Consider the following 17,070-nt stretch of genomic DNA (forward strand, 5'->3'; position numbering starts at 1 on the left):
GGAAGAGGAGCGATTGGTGGAATGATGATGTAAAGAGAGTAGTAAGGGAGAAAAAGTTAGCATATGAGAAGTTTTTACAAAGTAGAAGTGATGCAAGGAGGGAAGAGTATATGGAGAAAAAGAGAGAAGTTAAGAGAGTGGTGAAGCAATGTAAAAAGAGAGCAAATGAGAGAGTGGGTGAGATGTTATCAACAAATTTTGTTGAAAATAAGAAAAAGTTTTGGAGTGAGATTAACAAGTTAAGAAAGCCTAGAGAACAAATGGATTTGTCAGTTAAAAATAGGAGAGGAGAGTTATTAAATGGAGAGTTAGAGGTATTGGGAAGATGGAAGGAATATTTTGAGGAATTGTTAAATGTTGATGAAGATAGGGAAGCTGTGATTTCGTGTATAGGGCAAGGAGGAATAACATCTTGTAGGAGTGAGGAAGAGCCAGTTGTGAGTGTGGGGGAAGTTCGTGAGGCAGTAGGTAAAATGAAAGGGGGTAAGGCAGCCGGGATTGATGGGATAAAGATAGAAATGTTAAAAGCAGGTGGGGATATAGTTTTGGAGTGGTTGGTGCAATTATTTAATAAATGTATGGAAGAGGGTAAGGTACCTAGGGATTGGCAGAGAGCATGCATAGTTCCTTTGTATAAAGGCAAAGGGGATAAAAGAGAGTGCAAAAATTATAGGGGGATAAGTCTGTTGAGTGTACCTGGTAAAGTGTATGGTAGAGTTATAATTGAAAGAATTAAGAGTAAGACGGAGAATAGGATAGCAGATGAACAAGGAGGCTTTAGGAAAGGTAGGGGGTGTGTGGACCAGGTGTTTACAGTGAAACATATAAGTGAACAGTATTTGGATAAGGCTAAAGAGGTGTTTGTGGCATTTATGGATTTGGAAAAGGCGTATGACAGGGTGGATAGGGGGGCAATGTGGCAGATGTTGCAAGTGTATGGTGTAGGAGGTAGGTTACTGAAAGCAGTGAAGAGTTTTTACGAGGATAGTGAGGCTCAAGTTAGAGTATGTAGGAAAGAGGGAAATTTTTTCCCAGTAAAAGTAGGCCTTAGACAAGGATGTGTGATGTCACCGTGGTTGTTTAATATATTTATAGATGGGGTTGTAAGAGAAGTAAATGCGAGGGTCTTGGCAAGAGGCGTGGAGTTAAAAGATAAAGAATCACACACAAAGTGGGAGTTGTCACAGCTGCTCTTTGCTGATGACACTGTGCTCTTGGGAGATTCTGAAGAGAAGTTGCAGAGATTGGTGGATGAATTTGGTAGGGTGTGCAAAAGAAGGAAATTAAAGGTGAATACAGGAAAGAGTAAGGTTATGAGGATAACAAAAAGATTAGGTGATGAAAGATTGAATATCAGATTGGAGGGAGAGAGTATGGAGGAGGTGAACGTATTCAGATATTTGGGAGTGGACGTGTCAGCGGATGGGTCTATGAAAGATGAGGTGAATCATAGAATTGATGAGGGAAAAAGAGTGAGTGGTGCACTTAGGAGTCTGTGGAGACAAAGAACTTTGTCCTTGGAGGCAAAGAGGGGAATGTATGAGAGTATAGTTTTACCAACGCTCTTATATGGGTGTGAAGCGTGGGTGATGAATGTTGCAGCGAGGAGAAGGCTGGAGGCAGTGGAGATGTCATGTCTGAGGGCAATGTGTGGTGTGAATATAATGCAGAGAATTCGTAGTTTGGAAGTTAGGAGGAGGTGCGGGATTACCAAAACTGTTGTCCAGAGGGCTGAGGAAGGGTTGTTGAGGTGGTTCGGACATGTAGAGAGAATGGAGCGAAACAGAATGACTTCAAGAGTGTATCAGTCTGTAGTGGAAGGAAGGCGGGGTAGGGGTCGGCCTAGGAAGGGTTGGAGGGAGGGGGTAAAGGAGGTTTTGTGTGCGAGGGGCTTGGACTTCCAGCAGGCATGCGTGAGCGTGTTTGATAGGAGTGAATGGAGACAAATGGTTTTTAATACTTGACGTGCTGTTGGAGTGTGAGCAAAGTAACATTTATGAAGGGATTCAGGGAAACCGGCAGGCCGGACTTGAGTCCTGGAGATGGGAAGTACAGTGCCTGCACTCTGAAGGAGGGGTGTTAATGTTGCAGTTTAAAAACTGTAGTGTAAAGCACCCTTCTGGCAAGACAGTGATGGAGTGAATGATGGTGAAAGTTTTTCTTTTTCGGGCCACCCTGCCTTGGTGGGAATCGGCCGGTGTGATAATATAAAATAATATTATATATATATATTATATTATATATATATATATATATATATATATATATATATATATATATATATATATATATATATATATATGGAGTGGAAGAGATACAATAAAGCTCATGGAAAAGGTAGAGAGTGGACCTAGTAGCGACCAGTGAAGAGTTGGGGCCAGGAGCTATAACTCGACCCCTCCAATCACATACAGGCGAGTACAAATGTAAACAGAACCATCCCATAGTTCATAGGTGCAGATATGTTGTGTCAATACTATATAATGGCTTAACAGTATTAATGTGGCTTATAACTAGGAATTTGTAATAAAATTCTCTTCGTAAGTTCAACATATTTTTCTGTGTTAGTAGATTATTCAGTAATAACACTGAAATGCAAAAGTGTGCATTATAAAACGCTTGTTTTGTATGAAGATGAAGACAATGGAGGATGATTCAGACACAGCTTCGCTGACGAATCACAGATGGCCATCTACTGAGAGTTTCAAGACGCCGATATTATCACAAAATTCTGTTTTTGTTGACTTAGCTGTTGTGGGGGGGATGTATCAGGCTATGCCGTGGTTTAAGGGGGGGGCTAATATAACCTAATTAGGAACCCATTTTTCCCGTTTCTCTTTCCCTATGAAACCATGTTTCTTTAACATTTCCCATCCATATTTTGGCAACATTTATCCCGGGCAGTAAGGCTCAATAAGCCTCGAGCTTTAGCGCACCTTAACAACCTCCTTTCCCCCACACAACAACACAGACGTCAACATCGAGCAGCTGAAAACATCACAGCAGATGCGATGTTTCTCCCTAGATTGTGCATAATGGTGTGTCTGGTGTACATGTGTGGCGGAGTGATGGGCGGTGCAGCAGAAGAACAGTGCCACACCTTCGCTGGAGGAGCTGTCTACCCTAATACAGAGGGACGGGCATCTGGACACAACCTCCAGTGGACTAAGGCCATGAGTGCGTTTTTTTTTTTTTTAAAGCTACCTTTCGTCGATTTCTTTGTGTCTTGATGCTGGTGGAGGCTCTGGATCCACGGAAGTGGAGCTGCTTCTGCTCGCTTCCTGGGGGGTCGTAACCTCGTTACCTTTCCCATGGGGCTGTATGGTTCCTTGCTCGTACGAGTTTAGCGCTTCTCTGTGGATAAACTAAACTTTGTGGATAGACTAAACGCTAAACCCACAAAGGTCATACATCGCTATTATTTACTATTATTTTTACTATAGTAAATAATAGCGATGTATGACCTTTGTGGGTTTAGCGTTTAGTTTTGATTGTAATAATAGCAATATGATCTTACAGACAGTACTACTCTTGCAATAACTGTAAATTAAGAAACTGTTATAGGCATATGCTGGTGGAAAATTATGCAGATTTAATCTGAAAGTGGAAAATAGTGACACGGCTGAAATTAAATTGCCGGTTGAGAATATCGTTCCTCAACACCTTGAGGGAGATTCCTTGACGCAGGTGAGGGACTCTTGATCCAAGGAATTGGACTTATCCTTTCCTTAGATTAAGCCTCCCATTCCCCAAATGCTGTAAAACCCCTGTAGGTTTAGCATTTTAGCCCTGTGATAATAAAAACACTAATAATGTTGGTAGAGTTACTGACTATGTTAGGTAAAAATGACTCGCGTGCAACTAATGTGACATTTTTATTGTTACAGTTGTTGCACTTGTGTCCTTTTACCTAACAATAAAATTGCTGTATAACCCTTGTGGGTTTGGCACTTAGTTCTGATTGTAATAATAATACAATAAAAATATCATTCCTCAAATTATTGTACTGGGTAGGAAAAGTGTAAGTGGTCAGGTATCAAAGACTTCTTATGTAATGATAAAAAAAAAAGGGTTGCCTGAGCGGTGATAGTATAAATCAGTTTGGTAAGGCTAAAGCCTAAGAGAACCTCATGATTCAGGTGCAGAACATGACAAAAAGTTTTTTGTGTTGGTTTCATGTGGCAATAGTAGCATTGTATTATGTCTGGTAAATGAAAAAAACAACACTGTGAATCTCTGAATTATCTTTGAGAAATTTGAAATGATTATATAATTTTGTTTTAAATTTTCCCTTTGGAGTCACAGTGCCTTGGGGGTTAAATGGCTAATTTGATAAAATAATAAAATTAATGCTTTTAATAATTCCACAACTCACGGCTGATAAGGATCTAATCCTGAATTATGTACTGATTGTTAAAAAGTTTTTGCTATTTGCAGCTGCAAGCTTACTATTTCTATGATTTTTCTGCATACTGTATTAGTAATCATTATCCTCATATTTCAGTAAGCAGACCTGCTCCAGAATGGGAAGGTACAGCTGTAATTGACGGCCAGTTTCAAGAGTTGAAACTCTTGGATTACCGTGGCAGATATCTCGTCTTCTTCTTCTACCCATTAGATTTGTGAGTTCTTGACATCATTAGCTTTTGCATACCAGGTTTTTGCTTGTGAATTACTTACCTAGTTTTTTATTATGTCTGTCATTTACACAAGGTTTCTGTTGATAGTTTTTTTTTTTTTTTGGTGCATGTTAAAAGCCAGCAAGTAGTTCCATGCATTAATAAGATTTATTTGAGAAATAATTCATAATCGCAGTTAACAAGGAAACAGCTTTTATTTGAGTCTGCTTTCAAAATTGTATAATGATACAGTATTAAAACTGAATGCTTGTCTACTCTGGTGTTTAATTAAGATATACAGCTGTGTTGTGTTTCATCCACCTCATTTTTACATGAAATTTAAATACATTAAGTACAATAGTATAGTATATATTTTGAGTGTTGAGTGAATGTGAAACTAAAGGATGAAATAGAAAGAATTTATTTTCAACTTTTTAATAGATGTATACTGAGTAAGATTACTTGATGTTATTTAGTTGAAAGGAGCTTTTCATTGATTTATTAAAGATAAATGAATGCACATGTTACTGGCATTATTGTAAACATTAGTTTTAATTAGGGAAATTCTGAGACTGAATTAGACTGCAGTATGTAAGTTATCAGTTTCTCAATAAGTTTTTTTTGTAACTGTCCATTTGGCTTTTCAGTACCTTTGTGTGTCCGACAGAGATTTTAGCGTTTAATGACAGAGTGGAAGAGTTTCGGAAGTTAAACACTGAAGTAGTAGCTTGTTCGATTGACTCTCACTTTACCCATCTTGCGTGGACTAACACGGCACGTAAGGTATGTTTAACTATGTACGAAGTTGTCTGCACTGAGAATATATATTAATGCTGTAGTATTTTAAATTTGCCAGTATTATAAATTAATTTTAAGAAAATTTTAAGGTAAAAAGATGAGAACTGTATGGAAATAGAGTACTGTAATAAAAAAAAAATATATATATGTATATATATTTTTTAGCAAATTGCCTGTCATCCATTCAGACAGGGTGACCTGAAAAAGAAACACTTTCAGAAAGTTTTCTTTTAACATTGAGTAATTTATTCTTGACGTGCTGTTGGAGTGTGAGCAAAGTAACATTTATGAAGGGGTTCAGGGAAACCGGCAGGCCGGACTTGAGTCCTAGAGATGGGAAGTACAGCGCCTGCACTCTGAAGGAGGGGTGTTAATGTTGCAGTTTAAAAACTGTAGTGTAAAGCACCCTTCTGGCAAGACAGTGATGGAGTGAATGATGGTGAAAGTTTTTCTTTTTCGGGCCACCCTGCCTTGGTGGGAATCGGCCAGTTTGTTAATAATAAAAAATAATAATAATTTATACAAGAGATGGGGTTACTAGACCCTTGCTCCTGGCATTTTAGTTGTCTCTTTCTACATGCTTGATTTAATTAAGGATTATTCTCCACTTCCCGACTGAGGTGTTAATAAGTTTAGAATTTTGAATTTATATTTTGTGTTTGATTAGTTCTGTCAGACACTTCAACTGATATGGGCAATATAGTCCTTAATTAAGTTTTTGCCTATATTTGCTACCTTTTTCTCTGTACAGAGGACCCACATGTGTCAATCCTTGAGCATCTTCTCTTCTTTCAAAAGCATTAAATAAATGCAGCAGCCATGCCAACACTTTATCCATGTCTGCTTTCAACATTGCCTTAATATGTACTTAATTCTTTTGCGAACTGACTTTCTTGGTGCTTCACTAACTTTATTCCAACTCCTGGCTTTTTTTCATGGAAAGTTGCTGAAAATGTCACATAATATTTGTAAATATTCCACATAGTGATAGTTTAGGCAGCTTCTAAAGCATGTTAAGGCATGACTGTTTTTTCCAAGTACATATACTGGATGTCCATGGGATAGTGGAGAAGAAGCCTTCCTCTGTAAGCCATTCATGTCATAGGAGGCAACTGAAATGCCAGAAGCAAGGGGGTTAGTAACCCCTTTCTGTATAAATTACTAAATGAAACATACAGGAGAAACTTTACGTTTTTTTTGGGGGGTCACCCTTCCTCGGTGGGAGACGGCCTTAACTTATAGCTGTTTTCAAGAACAGAAGGCAAATGTTCCTTAATACCTTTCGGGAGCTATACAGGTTACACTTAAATTTTGTACCCCAAAAAAAGAAAAAAAATTGACTTTTTCCCTATGATATCCTAAACATGATTCACTATGACTTTTGATAAGCAGTTAAAGGCACCTGAAATCTTTGGAAAGATATACAGTGGACCCTCGACCAACGATGGCATCGATTAACAATAAATCCGACTAGCGATACATTTTAACGCAAAATTTTTCCCTCGACTAGCGCTAAAATACTCGACCAACACTATTAGTTCCGTCTGAGACGCGTCCACTTCTGGCCAGTGTTTACAAGCCAGCCAGCCACCGCAGTCACTTCCAAGCATACAATCGGAACATTTCATATTATCACAGCCTTTTTAGCGATTGCACCTGCAAAATAAGTCACCATGGGCCCCAAGAAAACTTCTAGTGCCAACCCTACAGCAAAAAGGGTGAGAATTACTATGGATATGAAGAAAGAGATCATTGCTAAGTATGAAAGTGGAGTGCGTGTCTCCGAGCTGGCCAGGTTGTACACAAAACCCCAATCAACCATCGCTACTATTGTGGAAGCTGTTCTTGCCAAAGGTGCAACTATGTTTTCGAAACTGAGATCGCAAGTACTCGAAGATGTTGAGAGACTGTTATTGGTGTGGGTAAACGAAAAACAGATAGCAGGAGATAGCATCTCTCAAGCGATCATATGTGAAAAGGCTAGGAAGTTGCATGACGATTTAATTAAAAAAATGCCAGCAACTAGTGGTGATGTGAGTGAATTTAAGGCCAGCAAAGGTTGGTTTGAGAGATTTAAAGGGAAGAGAAGTAACCCCGGAAAAGGACTTGCCACCTCAAGTCCTAATGGAAGGGGATTCCCCTTCTAAACACTAAGACCATCAACACTCTCCCCTCCTCCCACCCCATCAATCATCACCAGATCTTCAACAAAGGTAAGTGTCATGTAACTGTGCATGTCTTCTTCAGTTTGTGTGTATTAAAATTAATATTTCATGTGGTAAAAACAATTTTTTTTCATACTTTGGGGTGTCCTACACGGATTAATTTGACTTCCATTATTTCTTATGGGGAAAATTAACTTGACTAACGATAATTTTGACTAACGATGAGCTCTCAGGAACGGATTAATAGCGTTAGTCGAGGGTCCACTGTACTGTATAAGGGCCATTCCTGTCAAAGGAAGTGAGATTCTTTAGAGAAGAGTGAAGCTTGTTATTTAAGATAATATTTTGTATTTGCTAATTGCATTTATATTTTTTCTAATTTAGTTAAACATAAAATTAATTTTGAATCATTACAGGATGGTGGATTGGGCAAGTTGAAGATACCTTTGCTTTCTGATATCACACACAAGATTTCAAAAGATTACGGTGTTTACCTAGAAGATCAAGGAATAGCTCTCAGGTATGTCTGTATAACATACATTTTAAATTACAATTTCTGTTGGCTGAATATCTTTTGTAAATTTATATTTATGACAATGGTACACAATACTGATAAGTTTTAAAGTTATTTCCCGTTAGTTATTTTTGGTTTTCCTTATTCTGTCACTGAGGCTAATATGGATGAATTCTTCATAGTGTGGTATTACAATTTAGAGGAAAGTAAAAACCAAGAAAATTTTATGTTAGTTTTGGGATACATTATCTGTATTTATAGAGATATTTTATGGTTTTCATTAAGTGTTTACTAATTTTTTTATATGGTCTGTACTTAATTTATTTTTTTTTATTATCACACCGGCCGATTCCCACCAAGGCAGGGTGGCCCGAAAAAGAAAAACTTTCACCATCATTCACTCCATCACTGTCTTGCCAGAAGGGTGCTTTACACTACAGTTTTTAAACTGCAACATTAACACCCCTCCTTCAGAGTGCAGGCACTGTACTTCCCATCTCCAGGACTCAAGTCCGGCCTGCCGGTTTCCCTGAATCCCTTCATAAATGTTACTTTGCTCACACTCCAACAGCACGTCAAGTATTAAAAACCATTTGTCTCCATTCACTCCTATCAAACACGCTCAAGCATGCCTGCTGGAAGTCCAAGCCCCTCGCACACAAAACCTCCTTTACCCCCTCCCTCCAACCCTTCCTAGGCCGACCCCTACCCCGCCTTCCTTCCACTACAGACTGATACACTCTTGAAGTCATTCTGTTTCGCTCCATTCTCTCTACATGTCCGAACCACCTCAACAACCCTTCCTCAGCCCTCTGGACAACAGTTTTGGTAATCCCGCACCTCCTCCTAACTTCCAAACTACGAATTCTCTGCATTATATTCACACCACACATTGCCCTCAGACATGACATCTCCACTGCCTCCAGCCTTCTCCTCGCTGCAACATTCATCACCCACGCTTCACACCCATATAAGAGCGTTGGTAAAACTATACTCTCATACATTCCCCTCTTTGCCTCCAAGGACAAAGTTCTTTGTCTCCACAGACTCCTAAGTGCACCACTCACTCTTTTTCCCTCATCAATTCTATGATTCACCTCATCTTTCATAGACCCATCCGCTGACACGTCCACTCCCAAATATCTGAATACGTTCACCTCCTCCATACTCTCTCCCTCCAATCTGATATTCAATCTTTCATCACCTAATCTTTTTGTTATCCTCATAACCTTACTCTTTCCTGTATTCACCTTTAATTTTCTTCTTTTGCACACCCTACCAAATTCATCCACCAATCTCTGCAACTTCTCTTCAGAATCTCCCAAGAGCACAGTGTCATCAGCAAAGAGCAGCTGTGACAACTCCCACTTTGTGTGTGATTCTTTATCTTTTAACTCCACGCCTCTTGCCAAGACCCTCGCATTTACTTCTCTTACAACCCCATCTATAAATATATTAAACAACCACGGTGACATCACACATCCTTGTCTAAGGCCTACTTTTACTGGGAAAAAATTTCCCTCTTTCCTACATACTCTAACTTGAGCCTCACTATCCTCGTAAAAACTCTTCACTGCTTTCAGTAACCTACCTCCTACACCATACACTTGCAACATCTGCCACATTGCCCCCCTATCCACCCTGTCATACGCCTTTTCCAAATCCATAAATGCCACAAAGACCTCTTTAGCCTTATCTAAATACTGTTCACTTATATGTTTCACTGTAAACACCTGGTCCACACACCCCCTACCTTTCCTAAAGCCTCCTTGTTCATCTGCTATCCTATTCTCCGTCTTACTCTTAATTCTTTCAATTATAACTCTACCATACACTTTACCAGGTACACTCAACAGACTTATCCCCCTATAATTTTTGCACTCTCTTTTATCCCCTTTGCCTTTATACAAAGGAACTATGCATGCTCTCTGCCAATCCCTAGGTACCTTACCCTCTTCCATACATTTATTAAACAATTGCACCAACCACTCCAAAACTATATCCCCACCTGCTTTTAACATTTCTATCTTTATCCCATCAATCCCGGCTGCCTTACCCCCTTTCATTTTACCTACTGCCTCACGAACTTCCCCCACACTCACAACTGGCTCTTCCTCACTCCTACAAGATGTTATTCCTCCTTGCCCTATACACGAAATCACAGCTTCCCTATCTTCATCAACATTTAACAATTCCTCAAAATATTCCTTCCATCTTCCCAATACCTCTAACTCTCCATTTAATAACTCTCCTCTCCTATTTTTAACTGACAAATCCATTTGTTCTCTAGGCTTTCTTAACTTGTTAATCTCACTCCAAAACTTTTTCTTATTTTCAACAAAATTTGTTGATAACATCTCACCCACTCTCTCATTTGCTCTCTTTTTACATTGCTTCACCACTCTCTTAACCTCTCTCTTTTTCTCCATATACTCTTCCCTCCTTGCATCACTTCTACTTTGTAAAAACTTCTCATATGCTAACTTTTTCTCCCTTACTACTCTCTTTACATCATCATTCCACCAATCGCTCCTCTTCCCTCCTGCACCCACTTTCCTGTAACCACAAACTTCTGCTGAACACTCTAACACTACATTTTTAAACCTACCCCATACCTCTTCGACCCCATTGCCTATGCTCTCATTAGCCCATCTATCCTCCAATAGCTGTTTATATCTTACCCTAACTGCCTCCTCTTTTAGTTTATAAACCTTCACCTCTCTCTTCCCTGATGCTTCTATTCTCCTTGTATCCCATCTACCTTTTACTCTCAGTGTAGCTACAACTAGAAAGTGATCTGATATATCTGTGGCCCCTCTATAAACATGTACATCCTGAAGTCTACTCAACAGTCTTTTATCTACCAATACATAATCCAACAAACTACTGTCATTTCGCCCTACATCATATCGTGTATACTTATTTATCCTCTTTTTCTTAAAATATGTATTACCTATAACTAAACCCCTTTCTATACAAAGTTCAATCAAAGGGCTCCCATTATCATTTACACCTGGCACCCCAAACTTACCTACCACACCCTCTCTAAAAGTTTCTCCTACTTTAGCATTCAAGTCCCCTACCACAATTACTCTCTCACTTGGTTCAAAGGCTCCTATACATTCACTTAACATCTCCCAAAATCTCTCTCTCTCCTCTGCATTCCTCTCTTCTCCAGGTGCATACACGCTTATTATGACCCACTTCTCGCATCCAACCTTTACTTTAATCCACATAATTCTTGACTTTACACATTCATATTCTCTTTTCTCCTTCCATAACTGATCATTTAACATTACTGCTACCCCTTCCTTTGCTCTAACTCTCTCAGATACTCCAGATTTAATCCCATTTATTTCCCCCCACTGAAACTCTCCTACCCCCTTCAGCTTTGTTTCGCTTAGGGCCAGGACATCCAACTTCTTTTCATTCATAACATCAGCAATCATCTGTTTCTTGTCATCCACACTACATCCACGCACATTTAAGCAACCCAGTTTTATAAAGTTTTTCTTCTTCTCTTTTTTAGTAATTGTATACAGGAGAAGGGGTTACTAGCCCATTGCTCCCGGCATTTTAGTCGCCTCATACGACACGCATGGCTTACGGAGGAAAGATTCTTTTCCACTTCCCCATGGACAATAGAAGAAATAAAAAAGAACAAGAGCTATTTAGAAAAAGGAGAAAAACCTAGATGTATGTATATATATATATGCATGTGCGTGTCTGTGAAGTGTGACCAAAGTGTTAGTAGGAGTAGCAAGATATCCCTGTTATCTTAGCGTGTTTATGAGACAGAAAAAGAAACCAGCAATCCTACCATCATGCAAAACAATTACAGGTTTTTGTTTCACAGTCATCTGGCAGGACGGTAGTACTTCCCTGGGTGGTTGCTGTCTACCAACCTACTACCATTAATAAATATAGAATAATAAATATAGAATATTAAAGGAGCATCTGAACCTTTCCTTTCAGGGACTAGGGTTAAAAATGTTTTGTCTGTCAACTTTATACTCAAAACTGCCAGTAGCCATAGCTCGATTGCTGATGCACTCATCTCGCACACTGAGGTGCATGGTTCGATCCCCAGTACTGGTGGAAACACTAGGATGTGTTTCCTTAAGGCACCTGCTGTCCCTGTTCACCTAGCAGTAAAATAGGCACTTGAGTGTTAGCCAATTGATGTGGGTCACATCCTGGGGACAAAATTGACCTAATTTGCTCGAAATGTTCTGTATAACAATTGGCTTTCTATATACTGTAGTAGAATGTCATTGATGTCTGCTAGACCTGTATATGTTGTACATGTATTTGTTGAAATATAAATTATTATTATTTTATTTTTCAACGAACTGGAGGTATCCCACCAAGGCAGGGTGACCTGAATTAAAAATGAAAGTTTTTCTTTTTAAATTTAGTAACGTATACAGGAGAATGGGTTACTAGCCCCCCTTGGTCCTGGCATTTTAGTCGCCTCTTACAACACGCATGGCTTATGGAGGAAGAATTCTTTTCCACTTCCCCATGGAGGTAGGAGGAAATAAAGAACAAAAACTATTAAGAAAATAATAGAAAACCTAGATGGGTGTGTACTATATATATATGTATGTACATGCATGTGTAGTGTGAGATAAGTGTAAGTACATTAATTATATGACTCATGACCTCTTACAATCAATACTAAATACTAGACTATAAAATGTCAGTTGTTTATTTTTGTAATCTCAGTTTTTATTTTTCACAGCCAGCACTGTATGACCTTTATGGGTTTAGCACTGAGAATAATTATATTAAAATTATTATTTTCTAATGTTGTGCCTAAAACATGAGTTTTAATGTTAATCTTTGCTTTTTTAGCATTATTTATTAAGTCACTTTTTATTTGCAGGGGTCTGTTCATTATTGATGACAAAGGTGTATTACGTCAGATAACCATGAATGATCTGCCTGTTGGACGATCTGTGGATGAAACTCTCCGTCTAGTGCAGGCTTTCCAGTTTACCGATGAACATGGGGAAGTTTGTCCTGCTGGCTGGAAACCTGGTGATGATACAGTAAGTTTTCATGAATTTGCTTTCACTGTATGTATGTATTATATATTTTATATATGTTGTATCTGAGCACCTCTGCAAAGACAATGATTATGTATAAGTGATGAATGATGATGAAATTTTTTTTCTTTCTTTTTGGATTTTTCTTTCTTTTTGGGCTTTTCTTTATTTTTGGGTCACCCTGCCTCGGTGGGAAATGGGCAACATGTTTAAAAAAAAAAGGTGTGCCAAATGTTTTCATCCTGAGGGTAAAGGGACACAGATATTTGTTTTGGGTTAGGTTGAGTGTGTGTGTGTGACCTGGCAGGTTTACATTTCATTCAATATAAACTGTCATATCTGTCATATCTGAGCTCCTCTGCAAAGACATTGATTATGTGAGAATGATGATGATGAAAGTGTTTCTTTTTTGGGTCATCCTGCATTGGTGGGAGACAGCTGATGTGTTGAAAAAGAAAAAAAAAGAACAAAAGTTTGGTGATGTCCATATCAAGTCATAACGTAATTGATATCTCAGCTTTTCACAAAACTAAACTGTGGCTAGTAAGGTATTTGAGGGGTGACTTACAAAACAGATGGATTTAAATCCATAGTAAGCTAGTTTTACAACTGGTAGGTCAGTACACTAACCTAATAAGCTACGTGGTATAGTGAGTAGTGTATTTTATTTATTTTATTTTTATTATCACACTGGCCAATTCCCACCAAGGCAGGGTGGCCCGAAAAAGAAAAACTTTCACCATCATTCACTCCATCACTGTCTTGCCAGAAGGGTGCTTTACACTACAGTTTTTAAACTGCAACATTAACACCCTTCCTTCAGAGTGCAGGCACTGTACTTCCCATCTCCAGGACTCAAGTCCGGCCTGCCGGTTTCCCTGAACCCCTTCATAAATGTTACTTTGCTCACACTCCAACAGCACGTCAAGTATTAAAAACCATTCGTCTCCATTCACTCCTATCAAACACGCTCACGCACGCCTGCTGGAAGTCCAAGCCCCTCGCACACAAAACCTCCTTTACCCCCTCCCTCCAACCTTTCCTAGGCCGACCCCTACCCCGCCTTCCTTCCACTACAGACTGATACACTCTTGAAGTCATTCTGTTTCGCTCCATTCTCTCTACATGTCCGAACCACCTCAACAACCCTTCCTCAGCCCTCTGGACAACAGTTTTGGTAATCCCGCACCTCCTCCTAACTTCCAAACTACGAATTCTCTGCATTATATTCACACCACACATTGCCCTCAGACGTGACATCTCCACTGCCTCCAGCCTTCTCCTCGCTGCAACATTCATCACCCATGCTTCACACCCATATAAGAGTGTTGGTAAAACTATACTCTCATACATTCCCCTCTTTGCCTCCAAGGACCAAGTTCTTTGTCTCCACAGACTCCTAAGTGCACCACTCACCCTTTTCCCCTCATCAATTCTATGATTCACCTCATCCTTCATAGACCCATCCGCTGATACGTCCACTCCCAAATATCTGAATATATTCACCTCCTCCTGGAGATGGGAAGTACAGTGCCTGCACTCTGAAGGAGGGGTGTTAATGTTGCAGTTTAAAAACTGTAGTGTAAAGCACCCTTCTGGCAAGACAGTGATGGAGTGAATGATGGTGAAAGTTTTTCTTTTTCGGGCCACCCTGCCTTGGTGGGAATCGGCCGGTGTGATAATAAAAATAAAAAATTCACCTCCTCCATACTCTCTCCCTCCAATCTGATATCCAATCTTTCATCACCTAATATTTTTGTTATCCTCATAGCCTTACTCTTTCCTGTATTCACTTTTAATTTTCTTCTTTTGCACACCCTTCCAAATTCATCCACCAATCTCTGCAACTTCTCTAGTGTAATGGCCTGCAAATTTTAATACTTGCTTACCATTAGTTCAAATCCCATTTGTCTGGTCTTGCTGCCTTTAATTTATTAAGCTCCTTTGTGAATTTTGTTTCATTGTTCATATTAATATTGGTTCGTTTCATTACGTTTGTCCTCCTTCATACTCTGATTTAACTGTTTAAATGTTTTGAATCATATTAATTTGATAACCTGTATATTAATGCCCTTTTTTTTTTCAGATCATTCCTAATCCTCATGAGAAATTGAAGTATTTTAAGAAGGCAAACCAGTAGTGATGAATCTTCAAGGCTGCAGTAGCATGCGATGATTGTTTCCTGAGAAGAAAAAAGATGTTTTGTCTTTTCCTTCCTAATAGGACAAAGTTGACTACAGAGAGATGTTACAAATAAGATAATTATGAATGGAGGCACACATTAGTTGAGCTCTAATTAAGCCAACATGACAAACTAGATACCTTACTGTATTATTGTAGTACATAGTAGTGAAATACCTCGGAGTATTGAAGTATGGGGTAGTGATTTGTACTTTCCAGTACAGTGTCAGGTCAGGATAAATTGTGTTACTGGAAAAATATGGACTGTGAAGGTTTATGGTGCTTTATTAGGATTTAATGAAGGTGACAGTAATAGCCATGAATGATCCCATACTAGTTAAGTGTTAAATTTATGAATATTATAATATTGATATTAATATTTTGCATTTTAATGGGATGTATGGATGGACAACAAATTACCAGTCACAGGTTGGAACGATGAAGATACAAACCTTAGCTTCTCAAGGACTATCTTAACCCTTAAACTGTCCAAACGTAGATCTATGTTTATGCACATAGCGCTCTGACCTTGATTTTTCCCATTTGTAAGCATGTAAAAAATGTAGGTCTACGTTAGGAGCGCTACGCGAGCGAACGTAGATCTACATCTGGACAGTTTAGGGGTTAATAAGTTAAAGTCCTAGGTAAAAAATTAATTGAATGGTAAGAAATCTTATGCTATTAATATATTATATCCCAGAATAATGTTGTAAGAAAAATTCCACTTTTGCTGTTTTATTATGCAGAACCCAATTTTTTTATTAGTGGGATATCATTATTAATAACAATTGCTAATAGCAAAAAATCTGAAATTTTCCCCACTGCTTGTTAGCAGTACTGTAACAGTATAGTACAAAATGTATAGGAAATGTACTTTTTGGATGTTACAAATTCAAGATTGTCTAATTCATCTCACATTACTGTTCTCAAAAGTTATACTGTATGTCTAATGCCTTTATGGAAGACTTGGTTTACCATTTTATATTTTTGTTCTAATGATATTTGTCTTCCATTATGTTTAGCAATTTTATATTGCCAAATGTAAATGAAAATATTGAATGGTTTGTGTGTATAGCTTGCTGTTAAAAGGTGAAGGTCAACTACAAGTTTGGTGTGTTATTGAAATGAGAATAAAATTCTCCTATATCCATATTTACAATATTTTAACGTATGATGCTTGATGTGGTAATAATTTGAATTTTCAGTCAGACTTATTACAATAATACAATAAACATGCACTGTTCAGGATGGTAACAATGCTGGGTAACACTTTTACTCTGTATAGTGTATTGCTTATTGATAATTTCTCATGGATCAAGCAGAAGTTTGTATGAAGTTTAATACTCAAATCGGAAATTTACTTTTTGTTGTAAAATGAAGTTTGAGTATGTGCTGATTATACAAAAAAGTGGATGAAATCAGATAGTATTATGAATATTAGGAGTGCAGTAATAAATTTTAATTATTTTATAATATGGTTTAGGTCTGAATTTTGCATTATTATACTTGATTCTAGCACTGAAATAAAAGTTTAGTTTAAGTTTATTTTTTTTCTTTCCCATGCATGAAATGGATTACTAGTTTTAACATGATCACCTTATTTAGTTTCATTAGAAGAATAAACTAAAAAAAAATAAATGATTAGAACCTTGTGGTATTTTTTTTTTTTTTTTTTTTTTTTTCCAACAAACCGGCCCCTCAAGGAAGGTTCCTTGATGTTGGTGAGGGGCTCTTGATTTAGG

At 38.2% G+C, this 17,070-nt stretch overlaps 1 protein-coding gene across 1 annotated transcript; it reads left to right on the forward strand.

Moving 5' to 3' along the window:
• The first annotated feature begins 2,921 nt into the window (after positions 1-2,921).
• Positions 2,922-16,868, forward strand: Prx4 (Peroxiredoxin 4). The gene is made up of 6 exons (XM_053786753.2): positions 2,922-3,177; positions 4,505-4,622; positions 5,267-5,402; positions 7,999-8,102; positions 12,985-13,150; positions 15,234-16,868. The coding sequence occupies exons 1-6, from the start codon at positions 3,012-3,014 to the stop codon at positions 15,285-15,287; spliced, it is 744 nt and encodes a 247-aa protein (XP_053642728.1). The 5' UTR covers positions 2,922-3,011; the 3' UTR covers positions 15,288-16,868.
• The last annotated feature ends 202 nt before the right edge of the window (positions 16,869-17,070 follow it).

The sequence above is a fragment of the Cherax quadricarinatus genome, chromosome 41, assembly GCF_038502225.1.
Source record: "Cherax quadricarinatus isolate ZL_2023a chromosome 41, ASM3850222v1, whole genome shotgun sequence".
Classification (NCBI taxonomy): Eukaryota; Metazoa; Arthropoda; class Malacostraca; order Decapoda; family Parastacidae; genus Cherax; species Cherax quadricarinatus.

Excerpts from the sequence above, each read along its gene's own strand:
- Prx4 (XM_053786753.2), top strand. The coding sequence starts at position 3,012 with ATGTTTCTCCCTAGATTGTGCATAATGGTGTGTCTGGTGTACATGTGT. Across the intron at positions 4,623-5,266 it reads TTCTTCTACCCATTAGATTT|TACCTTTGTGTGTCCGACAG; the intron begins GTGAGTTCTTGA and ends TTGGCTTTTCAG. Across the intron at positions 5,403-7,998 it reads GGACTAACACGGCACGTAAG|GATGGTGGATTGGGCAAGTT; the intron begins GTATGTTTAACT and ends GAATCATTACAG.